The sequence below is a fragment of the Podarcis filfolensis genome (genome assembly GCF_964270895.1).
Source record: "Podarcis filfolensis genome assembly, chromosome: 11".
Lineage (NCBI taxonomy): Eukaryota > Metazoa > Chordata > Lepidosauria > Squamata > Lacertidae > Podarcis > Podarcis filfolensis.
The window spans coordinates 22,266,260-22,283,872 of record NC_139613.1 but is presented as its reverse complement, the minus strand read 5'-3'; the positions used below and the strand labels follow the sequence as shown (position 1 = coordinate 22,283,872).

The 17,613-nt window shown below is 40.5% G+C and overlaps 2 protein-coding genes across 3 annotated transcripts in view; one reads left to right on the top strand and one right to left on the bottom strand.

The window, feature by feature from the left end:
• Positions 1 to 3,677, top strand: part of PLPP1 (phospholipid phosphatase 1) — an 89,860-nt gene extending 86,183 nt beyond the window's left edge. For both annotated transcript variants that reach the window (XM_083576273.1, XM_083576274.1), the window contains exon 6: positions 1,205 to 3,677. In XM_083576273.1, the coding sequence (XP_083432399.1) occupies positions 1,205 to 1,336 (132 nt within the window). In that variant the 3' untranslated portion in view covers positions 1,337 to 3,677. The remainder of the gene's footprint in view (positions 1 to 1,204) is intronic.
• MTREX (Mtr4 exosome RNA helicase) overlaps positions 1,554 to 17,613 on the bottom strand; it is a 37,873-nt gene continuing 21,813 nt past the window's right edge. The window contains exons 17-27 of the mRNA XM_083576042.1: positions 17,371 to 17,543; positions 16,107 to 16,175; positions 13,713 to 13,841; positions 11,811 to 11,921; positions 11,283 to 11,471; positions 9,164 to 9,327; positions 7,424 to 7,529; positions 5,968 to 6,024; positions 4,182 to 4,344; positions 2,190 to 2,294; positions 1,554 to 1,826 (exon numbers count right to left, since the gene is read on the bottom strand). Coding sequence (XP_083432168.1) covers positions 1,774 to 1,826; positions 2,190 to 2,294; positions 4,182 to 4,344; positions 5,968 to 6,024; positions 7,424 to 7,529; positions 9,164 to 9,327; positions 11,283 to 11,471; positions 11,811 to 11,921; positions 13,713 to 13,841; positions 16,107 to 16,175; positions 17,371 to 17,543 — 1,319 coding nt within the window. The 3' untranslated portion in view covers positions 1,554 to 1,773. The remainder of the gene's footprint in view (positions 1,827 to 2,189; positions 2,295 to 4,181; positions 4,345 to 5,967; positions 6,025 to 7,423; positions 7,530 to 9,163; positions 9,328 to 11,282; positions 11,472 to 11,810; positions 11,922 to 13,712; positions 13,842 to 16,106; positions 16,176 to 17,370; positions 17,544 to 17,613) is intronic.

The window sequence follows — 17,613 nt, the reverse complement described above, 5'->3', positions numbered from 1 at the left end:
CAAAAGTGAAAGCCTTTCCAATTGGGACTAGCATGCATAGATTATTGGCACTTGCCCCACTTCCCTTTCTGACAACAAAGATGAAAGAAGCCTGAAGTGCCTATAAACACGCTGCAGAAGTTAGGCATTAGGACTGGGCAATATGTGGTTTTCAACATTGTGATATATCAGCAGTTAAATACCGTGATATATTGTCAACATCATGATATATCAGCATATCTCAGCTGCTGCTTCCTCACCACCTTGGGGGATGAACACTCAACCAAGATACATTGCCTAGAGTGCTGGGTGCCTCTGCGTGTATGGAGGCTTGATCAGCTGTGGGGTGGGTAGCCTCCCACCCATCCCTCAGCCGATTAAGCACTCGCCCTCCGGCTCACATGAACCAGAGGCAGCCCTGCAGATGAAGTGTGAGAAGGTTGCAGGCAATCACCTTCTCAAGCTCTGTCTACCTCTCTGTCTGAAAGGCAGGCAATTTGAGCTAGTCGATACCTGTTTTCCAACACTGTAATATACCACCAACTAAACCTCCTGATACAGTGGTATATTACAATGTTGTAAAGGAGGCAGGGAGGAAGAAGGCAATTACTGGCCATGGAGACGATTATTGTCACGGTGTGCAGTTTCTGCCTCTTCCTGTCGGCGTCGGGTGGGAAAAACCGCTTCCTCCTCCAACGCCTGGAGGAAGGAGTCCTGGCTCCACCTGTCCTAAGGCACCCTGCGAACACTTGCCTTGGCAAGAGGTAGCCCACCCACACCCCTGTGCAAAGGTGGTCCAGATGCACAGCTTCTTTAAACTCCTCTGCTGAGGGAGTGCACAGCTGAGCCCCCACTCTGGCTTGTGGGGATGGTTTAAGGAAGCCTGCTTCTCAGCTGAATAAGCCGTCCACCTCCAGCTCGTGGGAGTGTGGAGAAGTTTAAAAAAACTATCTGCTGTATGGTGGCAGAGGGACTCTGGAGCAGTGGCTGCTTCACCTGCAATATACCACCAGGTGAAGCTACCATTGTGCTGTGGCCCTCAGATCCCCAACCACCACAATGTATTGCCAGCTCAAAATGTCTGAAACCGGTATGGCAGTCTGATTTCAGACAATTTATTGGTATACTGCCCAGACCTATTAGGCATATTTAAAGAATCATTTTGGTGTACTGTCTCTCTCTGACAGCTGTCTCACTGCCTAATGTGTTCAATTTGTTTATCCAGGTTGTGTATGTATCTGATTTCTTCAAAGACAGAGGTCGTACATTTAAACAGAAGGAGGAAGAAGATTCACACACAACCTTACACGAGACACCTACCAGTGGAAATCACTATGGCAGTAATCACCAGCCATGATAAAGTCAACAGCTATTACCCTGTGGAATCTCCCCTTCTATAAAAAGAAAACATCAAGCATTTCTGACCTATGTAAAGAAATAAATTAAATGCCTCTTGAAGGGACTGCTGCTGCTATTATACTTCTTGGATGCTCACTTTACATGTATATAGTAACACTTAGGTATCTAAACTTTAAATCTCTATTGGTTCAAGCTTTTGCTTTAAACACACAGTATTCTGGCTGTTTTTTTTAATTAAAAATAATGTGGTAACACTTATGTACAAACAGCAATGGTATGTAATATGCTTGCTAGCATGAGGCTTATGGTGAAATACATACAAGAATGTTAAGCATCTCTCCTGCTTGGGAAGGATTGGCAGATTCTGTCGCTAACTTTACACTTCTGCCTCTGAAGAATAATTGGTGATGTTCAAACTCCGTGCCAGGACAATACTTATAGGTAAAGACTTGCAGCAAATACAATATCTCTCTTGATTTTGGTAATGCCTGTTAAGGGAAGAAAATAATATGATGTCATAAGAGTAGCTGTACCTATTGCTGATACTAGAAACAGGGGATATATTAACAATGCGCCTGAGTTGAAGCTCAGTATCAATTTCAAATTGAGTATCATTTCCCCAGTTTCCATCTCAAATGCGTGTATAACTAGTTTGAGGGGGCTGTGGAGACATCAAGGGCTTTCCAGTTATCTGCTCCATAAAGAATTGGATCACAGCAGATAAAGGATACATGGAACCTCCCATTAATACATTAGGGACACTCTGACTTGTTTAAGAAATTTAAAATTGCCTGTGAAAAGACTCTACATTTCAAGATGCATGCCATTTATAAGAAGCTGAACATACAGACCTTCTGCAAATTTGTTTTCCAGTTCTGTGTTTCCAATGGCCTTTGCTGCTTGACACATCTGTCGAAGCAATTCTTCTAGCCGCCTCATACAGCGTATTATGCTCCCTGCATGAGCAAAAAAGGGCTTGCAGTAAAAGCAGACATTTTCTAATGAGGAATAGCAGATCCTTTTCTACCAGGTAGTTGTAAAGCTGTCTACTCAAGCAGGACTGAAACATCTCAGTCCTATAGTTTTCCCCCAAACAGATAATCATAAGGTCATGAGTATTAATTTTCCTAACTTGTGTTATCAGAAAAGATGGGTTCCAACTAACGTTATCACCTAGAAGTCAACCTAAGGCAAGGTTTTTAACTTATTCTTCTTGCACAGACTTCTCATTGCAGCTCTCAGGCTACCCCATCATAAGAAGCAGGGTACCAAGCTTCCTTCTTCCTAACCTCCTGCATATTTTTGTAGTGTGTACATGAAGGAAATGAATGGCTTCATTTCAAAGACTATGGGATGCATTTAGATACATGGTGGAGCAGGTATAAGGTGTGGAAATCTATAGGCTAGGAATGTGTGTTCTTCTCAGTTTGTAAGTTAAAAAGAAATGAAATCGAGGTTTTATCAGCCAGTCTCAGCAAGAGATTAAATTTAATCATTTGATTCCGGATCCAGCAACTCTAGTAAAAAGCCACCTGGAGTCAATTACCAAAAAGACAGAAGTCTGAGCCAAAAGAAGCTGGGATATATCCTCCAAGGGTTTGCTGCATGCTGTATTCTGAGCAAACCATCACTTTGGTTGTATAGACTGACTTCTCTTACAGGGCTCATTATGAAAATGCAACCAAGAACACTTTTACATCCACAGAAGCATTTTTGTATGGTTAAAACAGAGGATGTGTGTATGGAGTAAAGGACATTTAAATATACTCCATCTGCCTTTCTGCTAGACATACTGAACTATATGAACTTTCTACTTTCCAGTCTCTCAACCACAACATGATGTACATGGCCACTGAAATTTCACTTAAGATGGACTTTGTCATGACAAAGAGAAAAAGTGCCTTTCTCTCAGTATTTACTCCTTCTTCTGTTAAAGGGATTGCTTATCTGCCATATGGAAACAAGAATGTGCCATTTACTCTGCGTTTGCAAAAATGGGTGTGATGGTGGTTTGGGGTTATGCTACTATGGTCAGTGCCTTGTCTGTGTTTTATATAATTTCTACCCTACCAATGAAAATTGCTACTGTGGGCAGCTTACAAAGCTTAATTATCCCACCCTGCCTGATGCTGCATGTCAAACTTGGCCCATCGAGCAAGTCTCCGTCTCCAGCTAGCAGCAAAAAGTTCACTTATTGGGCAAGTCTTACTGCTACTACCTATCTGCATGGGAAAGGAGGGTGGGGGAGATTTTTATATGGCATTTGCAAATGCAACCATCCACAGAATTGATTGCCTGCTTCACTGCAACCAAATAAATTGTGTATATGACACAAGTGACTTCAAGCCTCTCTTATTCTTTACCCCCAATAACATTTCTGCTGTGTCCAAAGTGATGACTGCTACAGCACACAATCCATGCCATCATTGCAAAGATAGCAGAAATGGCTAGTAGCTGGGAAGCAATCGAAGCACCTGAGAAAAGGTGCAACAACAACTTCTCATTCTCCCTCTTGTACCAACCACACAAGGTTAAAAGACAGTTTTGATCCTATGCATAGTTAACATTTGAGTAGACTTCACTGAATTCAGTGGAACCAAGGATCAGGCTGTCTACATGTGTGCACATTGAGAGATACAGAACACAAGCGACACACGGGGGAGAAAGAGAAAAAAGAATAGGAGCAGAAAGCATGCCATGGGGAGGAGAGACAAAAGAGAAAGATTCTCCCACAGGCTGCTGATTAGGAGGCCTCAGTGGAGGGGACTGTTGTCATGCAAACAACTGTACTATCCTACCATCCCACACCTCGGATGCATTAGTAGTAATACAAGTGCACGTACCTTCAAAGACATCTGTCATTTTGCATATGTGAGCAAACGTTGCTCCATTGGCCCATGTGTGCACGACATCCATCAAGTTCGGCCTAAACGAATTCAGGTAGTTTTCCTCGTCGATTTCCAATTTAGCTTCTGCCGACACTTTAGCGATTCTTTTTGCACATTCCTTTAAAGAGGATTTTGAAAATTCGAGACAAACCAAATGAAAGTTATCTTCCTGAAATATGCACGCCAGCCAATTGACTGTTAACAAGCTGAGATTATTATTTTCAGTGGCAGCAGCGCTAGATTTATATGGCCCGCTTGTTCCGTAGGTAGCTTACAAAAGAACAAGAAAATGCAATGTTCAAAAACAAGATTAAAAACATCATTTCTGATAAGGGAAAATACAACTGACAAGAAGCTCAATTTGAAAAAGAAAACAACTTGCACAGAAAGCTAAGACTCTGTTGACACATTAGTTGTATAAAAAGCCTGGAGAAATACAAAGGTCTGGTGCTAAAAAGACCACAGAGCCAGGAGAGCTGCTCCATGGAGTCAACTTCCCAGTCAGGGTGCCATGGGCAAGAAGCTACACTTCCCAGCAGCCACCCACTTCACCTCATTTCCCAGGGCCACCTAGACCAAGGTCTCCGTCGAGTAACTTAAGGCCCACGCAGGTACATGAAGGGAAATAAGAAGAAGAAGAAGAAGAAGAAGGAGGAGGAGGAGGAGGAGTTTGGATTTGATATCCCGCCTTTCACTCCCTTTAAGGAGTCTCAAAGCGGCTAACATTCTCCTTTCCCTTCCTCCCCCACAACAAACACTCTGTGAGGTGAGTGGGGCTGAGAGACTTCAGAGAAGTATGACTAGCCCAAGGTCACCCAGCAGCTGCATGTGGAGGAGCGGAGACGCGAACCCGGTTCCCCAGATTACGAGACTACCGCTCTTAACCACTACACCACACTGGCACACTGATTGTGTTGCCTCATACATACCTGCTTCACTCCTCCCTTCAAACAAGTGAGCAAGCCAGGAACACATCAGATAGTGATCATTTTCCTTTACATCTAAACCAGGAAGCTATGACTAGCGGCATCCAAACAAGTCAGGACATTAAGACAAATTTAAACCACCTTGGTTTGTTCATTTATCATACCTTCCAGTTTGGATGTAATAGGAAACTAGTTGACTGGAGTTTTCCTGGCTCCTGATGAGAGGAGCAGAGCAGCTGTGTGTGAGATGTATGAGGGATAATTGCAACATTTATAGATTGATTTCTGATTAAATATGTCCAGGCAGTTTACAAAGCAGTATCTTGGTTTGTTAATCTAAATGCAGCCATTGAGGAAGTGGAGACTGCCAGACAGATGTCTTCATGGGCCTTCATAAGTAAACACAGAAGAAAATGCTAGTTTAACAGGCTCATGTAGCTCACTGGTATGCAAAAACCATATTGGATAAGTCACTAGTACACAAAAACCCTCACTGGATAAAATATTCCAAAACACCTCACCTCATCCTCAAGCTATCTTAATGGTATTAAAATTTAAAGACAAACTTTAAAAGATATCAAGAAAGATTTTGGATTATATCATCCCAAACACCCCATAAAATTTAATTTTTAAATGTACCAAGCTAGCACGATGTGTAGGCATATCAAGAGCTGTGCCGGTGCAATATCTCAAATATATAGTATGGTTTAGGTTGCAGAGCAGGAAAGGGAAGGTAATTGACTTTTAATGGCTTGTAAAACCATTTAGTAATGAATGCGGCATTTCCTATGCCAGAAAAATCTGCTGAAGTTTACCTGCATTTGGCGAAGGGGGCCTGCCAACTGTTCTGTTAGTTTGGGCATTTCACTAGACTGAAAAAAAGATGAAGAAAGCATCAATATCCATTCATTTGGCATTATTTAAATTAATTTATAATTTTTTCTCTAAAGACCACAAGTTATGTAGCTGGTGCACAAAGTCTGAAACAAGCAGAGAACGTGTGGGATCAAATGCGTGGTGGACTGCGCTCATCAATCCTTTAACACTCCTAAGAAAGCTTCTTTTATAGAAAATAGACCAATAATAAGAGTAGTGCCAAACTTCAGTCCAGAATATGGGCCTCTGGACTTCTTTTCAGTGAAATATTATCCCAATGCCAATATATTACAACACATAGACTTGGAACAAAAATAAACTTTGAGATTACCACTGAACCACAGAATTTCAAAAATGCTCTTTAGATATTTGACATAGGAGCCAGTGATTACAAATAACTTATCATTGAAAAATGCAACTGAATGATGAGGGGAAAGAAATACTGAACACTGGCCATGCAAAAGTAAAACAGCCTTCACCTTCCTCTTTTATGCAGCTTGCCACATACCCTCAGTACCTGCTCCAGATGATTAGGGAACCCCTCCAGAGCAGATTCTGGGGGGTGCATAGGGGGCTGGAGTGAGAGGAGAGGAAAGCGAAGTCACACACTGAGAGGAAGTCCACCTGCACAACAGTGGATTCCGCCTAAGTTTCTGATACTTATTTGTTTGGCATTTTCATTTCCGCCTTTCAGAGAAATGTCTTTTTCCTCTCTACTGAATATATGCAATAAACTTTGGGTGTTTCATGTGCACATCCACTTCCGCTTATGTTCTTCAGAGGGGCAGGGGCTCCTTTGGCAGCAATATGGGATGCAATGCAGGACAACACAGCTGTAGGGCGGGGGGAGAACAGAAACCAGAAACTTCTTTGTGAATGTACAGAACTGCTTTCTTCTCATGCATGAAACTTTCTGGATCCTGACCAATGACACTTTTGGAATGCACTTTATAATATAGGAAAATTAAAATAAAAACAGCTAGGAAAATTAAAATAAAAACTGAGTTTTAAAAAAATCATTTTGAGACAAGGAACTCAGTAGGAGAGGTCTTGATTGTTGTGGGTACCATTTAAACTCCTTTTTTCTCTGCTCTGGTTCTGTCTGCTTGACTGTCTGTTTCCAGCTTCCTCTGGTGTTACTTATCAGGAGAAAATCTCAACCCAGTGAAAGTCCAGGACTCTCCTGCCCTCCCTGCACGGTAGTGTCTGATCCTGCATGTACCATGCCCATTTTTTTAGCTTAATGAACCTTGAATCTAGGATTGTATATTAGTTTTACAAATGCTTTTTAGCCCCCTTTTCTGACTAGAAAGCAAGGTAGAACAAAACATTCATTTGGATATAAATTACGGCTGATCAAATTTAGGTTTTTCTGGTTATGCAAACTTAACTTACATTTTCTTGAAATACAAAGCAGCTTAGTAAAGCAGTTGCTTGTTCTGCAGATAAGTCATTGAAAAGTCCATTGAACATCATTTCCGTCAGCAACAGCTCATCAGCACTGGAAGAGGAGATGCAATCGACAGGGTTAGATATTTCTTCGTCCTTTTATACATTTGAAAGCAATTCTCTGGAAAACTGATCAGTAGCTTCTGTTCAAAAGGCAGAATAATTAATAATAAAGACATTTAAGCCAGAAAGTGCCCTTCCACTACCACGGAGAAAAAGAGGGGGAGCAAGCAAGCAAGTGAAGTATCTGGATGTCGTCATAACTTTTACAGATGGCATACCAGAAAACTACAGGGGTCCTGAGAAACAAAATTTGGAAACAAAGGCCAAGATGGATTAGCATGTCATGTAGTGTTCAGAAGCTGAAACTGGACTTGCTGGAGGAGATTAAGCCAGAACAGAATCTACACTGCACTTTGGTGCCAAAACTATGGGGGTAAGGGTTTTGGCTTGCCAGATGGATCTATCCCCGCTAGCCTCCTCCCATGCACTCTTCTGGAGATTCACCCAGCCCCGCAGCCAATGTCTGGGGGTGTTTGGGGGAACAGGAGGTGGCCAGTGCATGAGCAGAAGCCCTGGTGCAGGGCCTCCACTAACAACTCACCAGCTGAATCCTGCCCAGTGTATTTTATGAGACTGAAGGGAATAAACAAACTTGGATAAGCATGTTTATTTGGAGAGAAAGAACAAAATTTTAAAAAGGACCATATATCAAGCTTCTAAATAATTTTCTATACTCTAATGGTTACTATTACAAAGTCACAACATATTTTGGGTTAATTCTGCCAAGCTAAACCAAGACACCTCTGATTTTCAGATGTAACATTAGCAAGTTAATAGACAATCATAGGATGATAGAGTTGGAGGGGACCCAGAGGGTCATCTAGTCCCACCCCCTGCAATGTAGGAATCTCAGTGAAAGCATCCATGACAGACGGACACCCAAGCTCATCTTAAGAAGAGTCCACCTCCTGTAATGGAACACTCTGCAGAGTCTAAACAATGAACACAAAGAAGTCGCATAAAGTTCCAGATTTCACATTCTTGTTCTGGGTTTGCAGCTTTTTTGTTACCAATTAATAGTGTTGAATATTCAAAATATGTTAAGGTGTTGCTATCAGAGAGTGAGTGCCACTCCTAGATGATTTACACAAACACCATAATATTTGTTTTATAAACTAATATAGGGATCTAAAGAGTAGATACCATGTATCTTTGACATCATATTTCAAAGTGGGATCCAGACAGTGGTTTGAGGTATGCTCACAAACTGGGCCCACCCAGTACAATTTTTGACTTTACTTCCTCTGAGCAGGAGATACCCGGTGCCACCCTGATAAATGGTGGGGTAAAAGTATTTCAAATAAACTGCTTCTGAAAGGACCTGCAATTTCCAAAGTAGTTTGCTTAAGTGGCTATGTGGGGGCTGCTGTTTAGAAGAACACAAACCAAAGCCCTGCTGGGTTCATGGCGTTCTCTGGATCCCAGCCTCACTGTGCTTTTCTGTCCTTTAAATTTACTGTGTGTTTCACTTTCAATAACCTAGGATCACTTCAATACTGCCCACCCATATGTTTTAACATGAGATTTCTCCTTAGTGTCAGAATGTCCCACTGTATTACACAGAGGGAAATTGCATACAAACATCTGTTTGCCTGTCTTTTCTACAACAGTAACATACGTTACCTGCTGATTTCACAAGCGACTCGGCCTTTCATCTCTATGACGTCCGAGGAGGTTGCAAAACCCAACCTTCTCAAAACACGTTTACGACACTTGAGCTCATCCATTTGTAAAACAGTCCTGGCTTTCTTCAGTTCTCGTTTTGCTGCTTTAATGTCTACAGCGATCTGAAGTTAAACACAAGCAAAGAGGTGTTACGAGAAATCAGGCATTAAGACACTTTTGACCCTGCCTCCTGGAAAAAAAACCAAAGTTTTATTGTGAATGTAGAACTTCAATCTCCACAGGCCACATATCCACCCATACATCTGCGAAGCAAAGGGAGAAACAGATTTGTGAGCAAGAAAACAAAAATTTAAGAATTTTCTATGGCAATAATGCATTACTATCGTAACTATTGGTAAGATTTCTAGCCCACCCTTCCCCATAACATCCCAGGGCAGGTTAAAACAGTGTGAAAATACAATATTAAAATCAGTTAGAACAGCTTACAATCAAAACAAAGTGGGTATTAGAAATATATTTCCCAGATGTCAATGTCAGAGTAAAGAGGTGGGTCTTAAGCATCATATAATGAAAACAAGAGAATAAAAGGGCCAGGCACCACTCTGTGAGGAGGGAATTCAGAGCTTAGGGGCTGTCTTCTCCTGGGCAAACCCCCCCCCCCCACCTAAAGGGCACCATGTGCCAATCTCAATCCCTGACAGAGTATGTAAAAAAGTCGGTGGTCTTTCAGATATTTGGTCCTAAGTTATTTAGGGCTTTGAACGCTGAAGTGAGCACTCTGAACTGGTCCCTGAAATAAACTGGTAACAAGCACAGCTGTTTTAAAGCAGGGGTTATATGAGTTCTAAATTATGATTTTGGACCAGTTAAAAGTTTCCAAGGGGAACCCTGTGTGGAATGTGTTGCAATAATCCAACCTGGAAGTTACCAGAGCATGGAGCAGAGTGACCAAGTCATTTCTGTTGAAAAGGGGGCATATAGCTGCTTGAGCCTCCAGTGATAATGCTGGATTCAGTAGTACCCCCAAGAGGTCCCTTTTAACACTGTCCAGAACAGGCCATCTCCCCACCTACCAGGGAACTCAGGACACATAACACCCATGTTGTAACAGGATTCAGCTTCTACTTATTGGCTCACAACCAGCACATCACTGCTTCTAAGCACTGGTCCACCCGACCCCCTCTCTCAATTCTGATGGGATGGAGCAAGAGATGTATGCTCAAGTATAAGACTACGATTTGAGAAAAAACCAAACAAACCCAGCGGGAATTCTTAGCCCTGTAAAGACTAATTGACACTATCCAGACCACATGAGGCACTATACCAAGATGCCTGCAGACACACTTCCATCAAGGACAAGAGCCAAGTCGTGGGCCTTGTGGGAAAGTGAAAAAACAGTCACCACCAGCCCAAAAACCCTAAGCCTTCCCAATTCTTTATGCCAATCTGATCTGGAAGAATATCAAATACAGCAATTTCTCAGAGCAGCTCTTACGATAATGTTTATACAACTGGTTCTTGTACTCAAATGCAATATTCACATACATGCTTGTAATTAACAAACATACACACAGACATAAATTGTGTCTTTTGCTTTTAATGTTACTCAGAGGTGGCATCGCCCTGCCTGCAAGCATTTTGAAGGAAAAAGTCGTGGTGTAGACATGTGAGCACCCTTCATATTAGATGAGATGCATATGTTTTGCTCTCGTTTTAGAGTAAGACTACACAGTGAATCTGCCTTGAGCTTCTGGGTATGAAAGGAAAATCTACCATTTCCAAAAGTGCTTCAGCAATGTGTTTCTGAGAGATATTCCTTCCTCAAATTATCTGGAACTACCACCAATTTACCTGTGTACTTATGTGGCCCATTGCTTTAAGGCTAATGGAATAATTGACAGGACCGATAACGAGGACAGATTCTTTGACCACCTAGTGCAATATTATCTACTACCTGTCAGCAGATTGGCCAGATGTCTCTCTCTTCACCCACCACCTTTTATAAACTGGAGATGCTGGGGATTGAATCTGGGATCACCTGTATGCAAAATGGGTACTCTTATCACCCAATTATTGTCCCTCCAAAATAAGATGCACTTGAAAAGCTTTTCCTTACCTGTGCTTTTCTCTCACAAAGTTTGTACACAGTTTCCAAATTAGAATCATTGTGAAGTGGGTGAGAATACATCCTGTGCTCAAAGGCTTCTATTTTTTGGATTACTTTCTTCAGACCTGGATCTTTAATGCCCATGTCATCAATAGGATCCAGCAAAGGAACACCGTCAGGGAACCGTTTCTGCACTTCCTTAAAAGAAAAGACAGATAAAAGCAAATGTTAGGATCTGGTGCTTTTTTTTAAGTGTTTAAAAGTATGGTCTCTATTGCATCATGGCATAAAGAAGATGCTTTCAGATCTCTGAGAGTTGATATCATGTATTGGTTAACAGACTGGGCTACAAATAATGAACGATTGAGTTCGAATCTCACCTGTGCCATTAACTTATAGTGGTCTTAGGTATCTGATATGGGCAATAACAACACTGACTTATCTTACAATAAGGGTAACAACTAGATCATGAATGTGAAGTACTTTGTTTTTGGAAAAGAAGTGCTATGCAGTTTCAGCTTTTCAAAGTTATAGTACCTGTATTGACTTCAGTACGCTCTGCCTGTTATCAAGAGGCCTCAGGTCTTTGGGTATATATAGGCGAACACTGCTGATTGCTGACAGAAGATGCACCAAAACAGGAACAACCTATTAAAACATATGGTGATGGATGAACTAAAAATGCACATTAATCTCAGATTGCTAAGCGGTTATATTGTTTTGTGCACAGCATACATTGAGCATAGCCTAGACTTCTCTACACGTAGAGTTTTCAAAGATCATGCTACACATGTGCATTTAAATAGTGCCTATTGCATGTGTTAAGAACTACAGCATTCATTTGAGCATTGATTTCCTACGTAGTCTGTTCAATTAGCTTCACAAGTAGTTTTCCTGAAGAGGGGAGGGGGAGAGGCAAGCTCCAAAAATAATAAATTCTGTTTTAAGATATATTGGAAAATGATGATTTTATATTTACAACTCTGCCTGACAGGAGAACGTCTCCAACTGACCCAAATGGAGTCACTACAATTATCTTCTAACAATGCTCAGTGACAGAATGTGCCTAGCTTGGAGCCAACTGGAATAGTTTCATTATGGCAAAGGCACTTTTTTCTTCTTCTTAAAGTCCACAAAATAAATTGTCAACTCTGTGTTGGAATGAAGTGAAGGGAAAATGTCTTTAATGTTTAATGGGTGCATGAAAAAGGGAACTTTTCTCCTGTCAAGCCAACAAATAGTTTAACAGACTCTCAGAGCCCGTCTAATTTTTTTTTTTTTAAAGTCAACAGAATATTAAGGGGCAGATCTTGGGATTTACCACTGAAGCCTGCTATAAGCTTGAATTATCTTTTTTTTTCAGGGCAGGGGGAGATGGGGGGTTGAAGTAACTTTGCTATGGTTGCTTTAGCCAAAGAGTTCTAAATCACTGTTATGCATCCTCTGTTCTATGTAAACTCACTGTTATGCTGTCAGAGAATGGTTAAGGCACAGAAAAAGGAAGGATGTAAAAGAATCCATCTAGCTACCTAATAGTTCATGCGATATTTCTAAGTCTTGGGATAAAATATACAGACTATAAATTATAGGCCATTTCCCGTTTTTACAAATCACTTGTGAATATAGCTATGTACATTTGAAAGTTAACCCCAAATGATGGAAAAATAATAATAAATGAAAATGCAACAGTTTTTCATTCCTTCTTGGCTAAATGTATTATTAGCCAGGCAAGGAATTGCATATAAGATTGGGGGGGAGGGAGTTATTTGGGGGTTTTTAAAATCCCAAACAAAAACCAATGCATTACATTGCAGAACTGTATGATCAACTCAAATCTAGTTACCAACTGCCTCTTGGAGGGTTGGGGGACTGAATTTGGAATCAGAAGAGTCTGTCAACATTTTTGTGCTGTTTTATAGCATTGTTTTAACGTCTACTACTTACTGCACATGGCCTTGGGCCATTCTTTAGAAAGACGGCTGGGATATTTTCAGAGCAGGCTGAGCAGCTCAACCCTCGTGGATAATAGCTGGGTTTATCTTAATCTTTTTCCATTTGGTTGTACACCTATTGCATTTATTGTACACATTTATTCCTTCCTACTTTAGGGATGCTCCTTATAGCTATGTGAATAACTTGATCACCCATCTACCCAACAGGGAATGCTGCAAGATGCAATTTCATCGAGTTAGACTTTCACAACCCATAGACCACTGCACCATCTTTTACATCAAAACCACTTCTGTGATTTCCACTGAGAAGCAAACCACTCTTCAGCAAACATTTGAGACCACACTTATCCCCAGGCAGTGACATGGGACCTACTTATTATTATCAATGTATGTCTATCCTTTTCTTCCATACTTAGGGTTGCCATATTTCAAAAAGTGAAAAGCCATACAATTGTTGTTTTAATTACTTTATGGGCGGAAATCTCACCTGCATCTCCCCTTTTTCATCGGGTTTTGCTGGTTTTGCAGCTTCAGTTGCAGAATTTTTTAAGCTTTCTTTGCTGCAGTGCAGGAGGACTTCAGCAACATAGAGTGGGTCCAACTCACCGGAGTTAGGCTACAGTGGTAGTAAGAAACCAAGTTAGTATGAATAAGGAGTTATTCTTTAACACGAGTAAAAGAAGCGTGAGAAACAAGAATGTTTCCATTAGTTAAGTTCTATATAGCTCCACATGATGTTATTATTCTACATAAACCTGAGAATATTGATATAAATCCACAATAACTCCTTGGCTGAGGTGGACTATAAGGTTCTTGATCAAATGAAGTCAATCTATGTTATGGCAGGTCGTTAAGAATTATTAGCTTTTGCTTGCGAGCCTCTTTCGATCCATAGCTACACAGATCACTCAGTCTATGGCTCTCTGCCATAATTTGACAGGAAATCTGAAGAGGGTCAAAACTCCAGAAAGCTTGAGGATTTTTCAAAATCACAACAGAAGCTCAGTTAGTATATTGAAGATTATGAAATGGTATAAAAGGATACTAGCATAGTTAAAGAACAGAGTCAAAGAACCTCTTAGAGGCAAGAAGGTTTCCTTCATAAAACATATAAAAGCTTAATGAATTATTTGCATCCTTCTTCACTGCGGAAATGGAGGGCAAATTATATAAGTGCCAAAATGTTTTTTCCCAAGAAGGGAATCTGAAGAAATGAGGATAGCAGTTTGTGACAAGAGCTAAAGTTCTAGAGCTAGAGCCTTATTGACAAACCTAAAACTGACAAATCACCAGGTCTAAATATTACCCATCCAGGAGTTTCTAAATATACAAAACTGCTTAACTTCTAACAAAAATTATGGATAAGGAAGGACAAAATCCAGTAAAGCAGATTGTTTTAGCAAGCTTAATATGTAGCAATATTGCTGCTTCTCCTAAAGTGACCTGAGTTGTAGATTTGGGCCAACTATTATTTGTGGTAATTGCTGATTTTTGCTTCCCCGCCCCCCCCCCCATATTGACTGGCATGTGCAGAAGGCTCAAGAGAGGACCTGGCCTCTCTTCCCACACTGATTTTGAGGCACTCATGAGGTTCTTGGAAGACCTCCTCCTTCCGCCAAGTTCTAAGCCTAAGAACTTGAGAGATGGGCAACTGTTGTCTCTCTCAAGTCCCAACCAGCACAGTGTGAAGCCAATTCAGAGTTCTCCCAGATGCAAAGAAAACTTGGAAGAGGCGGGGAATTTCACTTTATGCTGGGAGGGCACCCAAGGGCCGGTATTTGCCAGAAAGGGATCTGTGGTTACTGTTGCTCACCTAGACCACAATTTAGTTGCCAATGGCTGCGTTTCAAGTATTTATATATAAAAGACAGATACAGCAAAAGCCTGCTGGCAAAGGATCAAATCAGAGGGCAAGAAGTGAAACACCTCACCTCATCACACGGCATGCTATGGATATTTGCGTCTCACTTCCTTTTGAGAAAAGAAAAGAGGCTTTGCTTGACAGGGCATAGCATGTGAAGAGGACTATCAGAAGACATTGGAAGAATTTCACACTGTATCACAGATAGCTTTAAAACGGCCAGTTGTAAACAGAAACACATGATTTGTTCCACTATTAGATTACCCAATAATCAAAGTATTTATTCATAAAGACAGTTGTGGATAATACCATCCTAGTTCGTACAAAAGATATTTACAGCAGCTGTTTTAATTTTGGTTTAAAGAGCTCTGTTTACTTGTGTCATCTGAACTGCATTTGAAAATGCAACCCATATGTGGAAAAGCAGCTTTAAGCCAACATGTTAAAACATGTGCTGTTTACTCAAACTTGGAACAGGCTGACATATGCATAAAATACTCTAAGGGCACACAAAACAACCAATACCCGGTTACATCATCAGTACTGGCTGCACTTTAAAACAGGTAGCCAAGTATGTCATGCAGAAAACTCCAAAAGGGAGTCTTTTTTAAATTCTGCTGGTAACATACAGCGTGCATTACACAGGGGAAAAGAGAAAGATGCAAGTTAAAATAACAATACAAAGTTAGCCTGTCACCATTTAAAAAAAATATCCAAATTATCTGGGTCCCATCAGTATCTTAAAAATTAATCAAAACAGCAAGTGAGAGTAGGCAGCGCTGGGAAATCTGAGGACATTATTCCTATTTTAAAGTAACAAAGAGTTTACATGGCATCTAAATATGAAAAGTTGTTCTAATACTGGCAATAAAAAAAAGCACAGGGAAATACAGGATTCCTTGAGCAGATGGTAGCATATTAGTTATGAACTCTGAAGTGTCATTTTAAAATATGGCTTTTTTCCAGTCAGGTATATATTTATCTACCAGTGGAAGAAAAGGCCATCGGATATTGTTTTACCTTCACATTTGATTTCTTGGAGAAGTTCACCACCACGCCCCAGCCAAAGTCATCATCTTCATTTTTCACCTAAAATCAAAATCAAGCTTGTATATAAAGCTGCATCTGAAACAATAATTTATAACATATTCTGACCTTAAGGGAAATTACATCATTTGTAATACAGACGGTTGCAAACGATCACCAAGTCCAGAAGTGAATTTGGAAAGAAAGCTGGTAATTATATTGTTCACTTCAAGGACAGCTGAGAAACCAGTGAAAATTGCACATGCCCACCCCTCTCCCCGCTCCAGCAGAAGCCCTTCTGTCTGTGGGGTGGCAAATGTGGATCCAAGCCAAGAAAATTAACAATCAATAAATGTAACAGCTACATGTGTAAACAGCTGCCAAACAGCAATATGCTGGTCATTTGGGCTGGATTCAAGTAACCAGTCCTGTTAGTGCAAGTCAGCTACTGCAACAGGGCTTTCCCTGTTTCTTATCTCTGCCCCACAACCCATTTGGCTGTGGAGGGGTAGGATAATCCCACAAATAGTGCGCAGTTGGGTGGGATCATTTCATTATCACTTCTCAAGATATATCACATTAATCTCCTATGTAGTGCAATGCCTAGTATTAGAGAGGCAGCAATATGACCCCTAATGGAGCTAGCTGTGCATGGGTGACAGTAGGAAGGTATTTCTTTATAAACAAGACTAGAATTGACTTTTCCAATTTCAGGGGGGAAATGACGAACTAAGATTTATAAATAATATTTTTTTCCTAATCATGCTAAATGTCCTGAAACAAACAGATAAAGCAAATACCACACATAAAGCAAAACTCTCAGAAACATACTCCTAACAAAACATACAATTTATATGAATGAGGGAGGGGGGAGGAAACTCTAGATAAAACCAGAACAGAACAAAACAAAACACAAATAAATACAAAATTTACAATGTGAACTTCGGAGATACCTCTTCTTTTCTGTGGATATTTTTCTCGGTATGATGACATGTTTTGATATTATTAATAATTTTATTATGCTGCACTGTTTCTGAAATGTTTCATTATATAGTAGTTATTACTATTACTTACTGTTAATAAATGTACCTTGTGCATCTCATTAATGGAGTGTTAAGACCCACAGGTGCAAAACCCCAACATTATGATGGCATAGGAGCCTCGTAGAAGAACTGGATGGTAAAATGCTTGTGTTTCTACTTTAGCAGAATAATGCACATTACAAAAAATATAGAAGTGGGGGAGGGAAACAACTTACTTTTACCAGCCTCCCTGGCTGTAAAAAGGGCAAGCAGTACTTTGGCTTGTGAATATACTCTTCTATTTCTTTACCCAGTTTAGCCAGCTGTTGTCTGATTTTATAGTAAATGACCACATTTTCCTCATTTGGAATTTCAATCTCATTGTACTGCTGTTCCAACTTACTGACCTCTGCAAATAAATATTGTAAAACAAACAGATTATATGAAGCGCACAATATTGTAGCAAACCATGGCAAGAG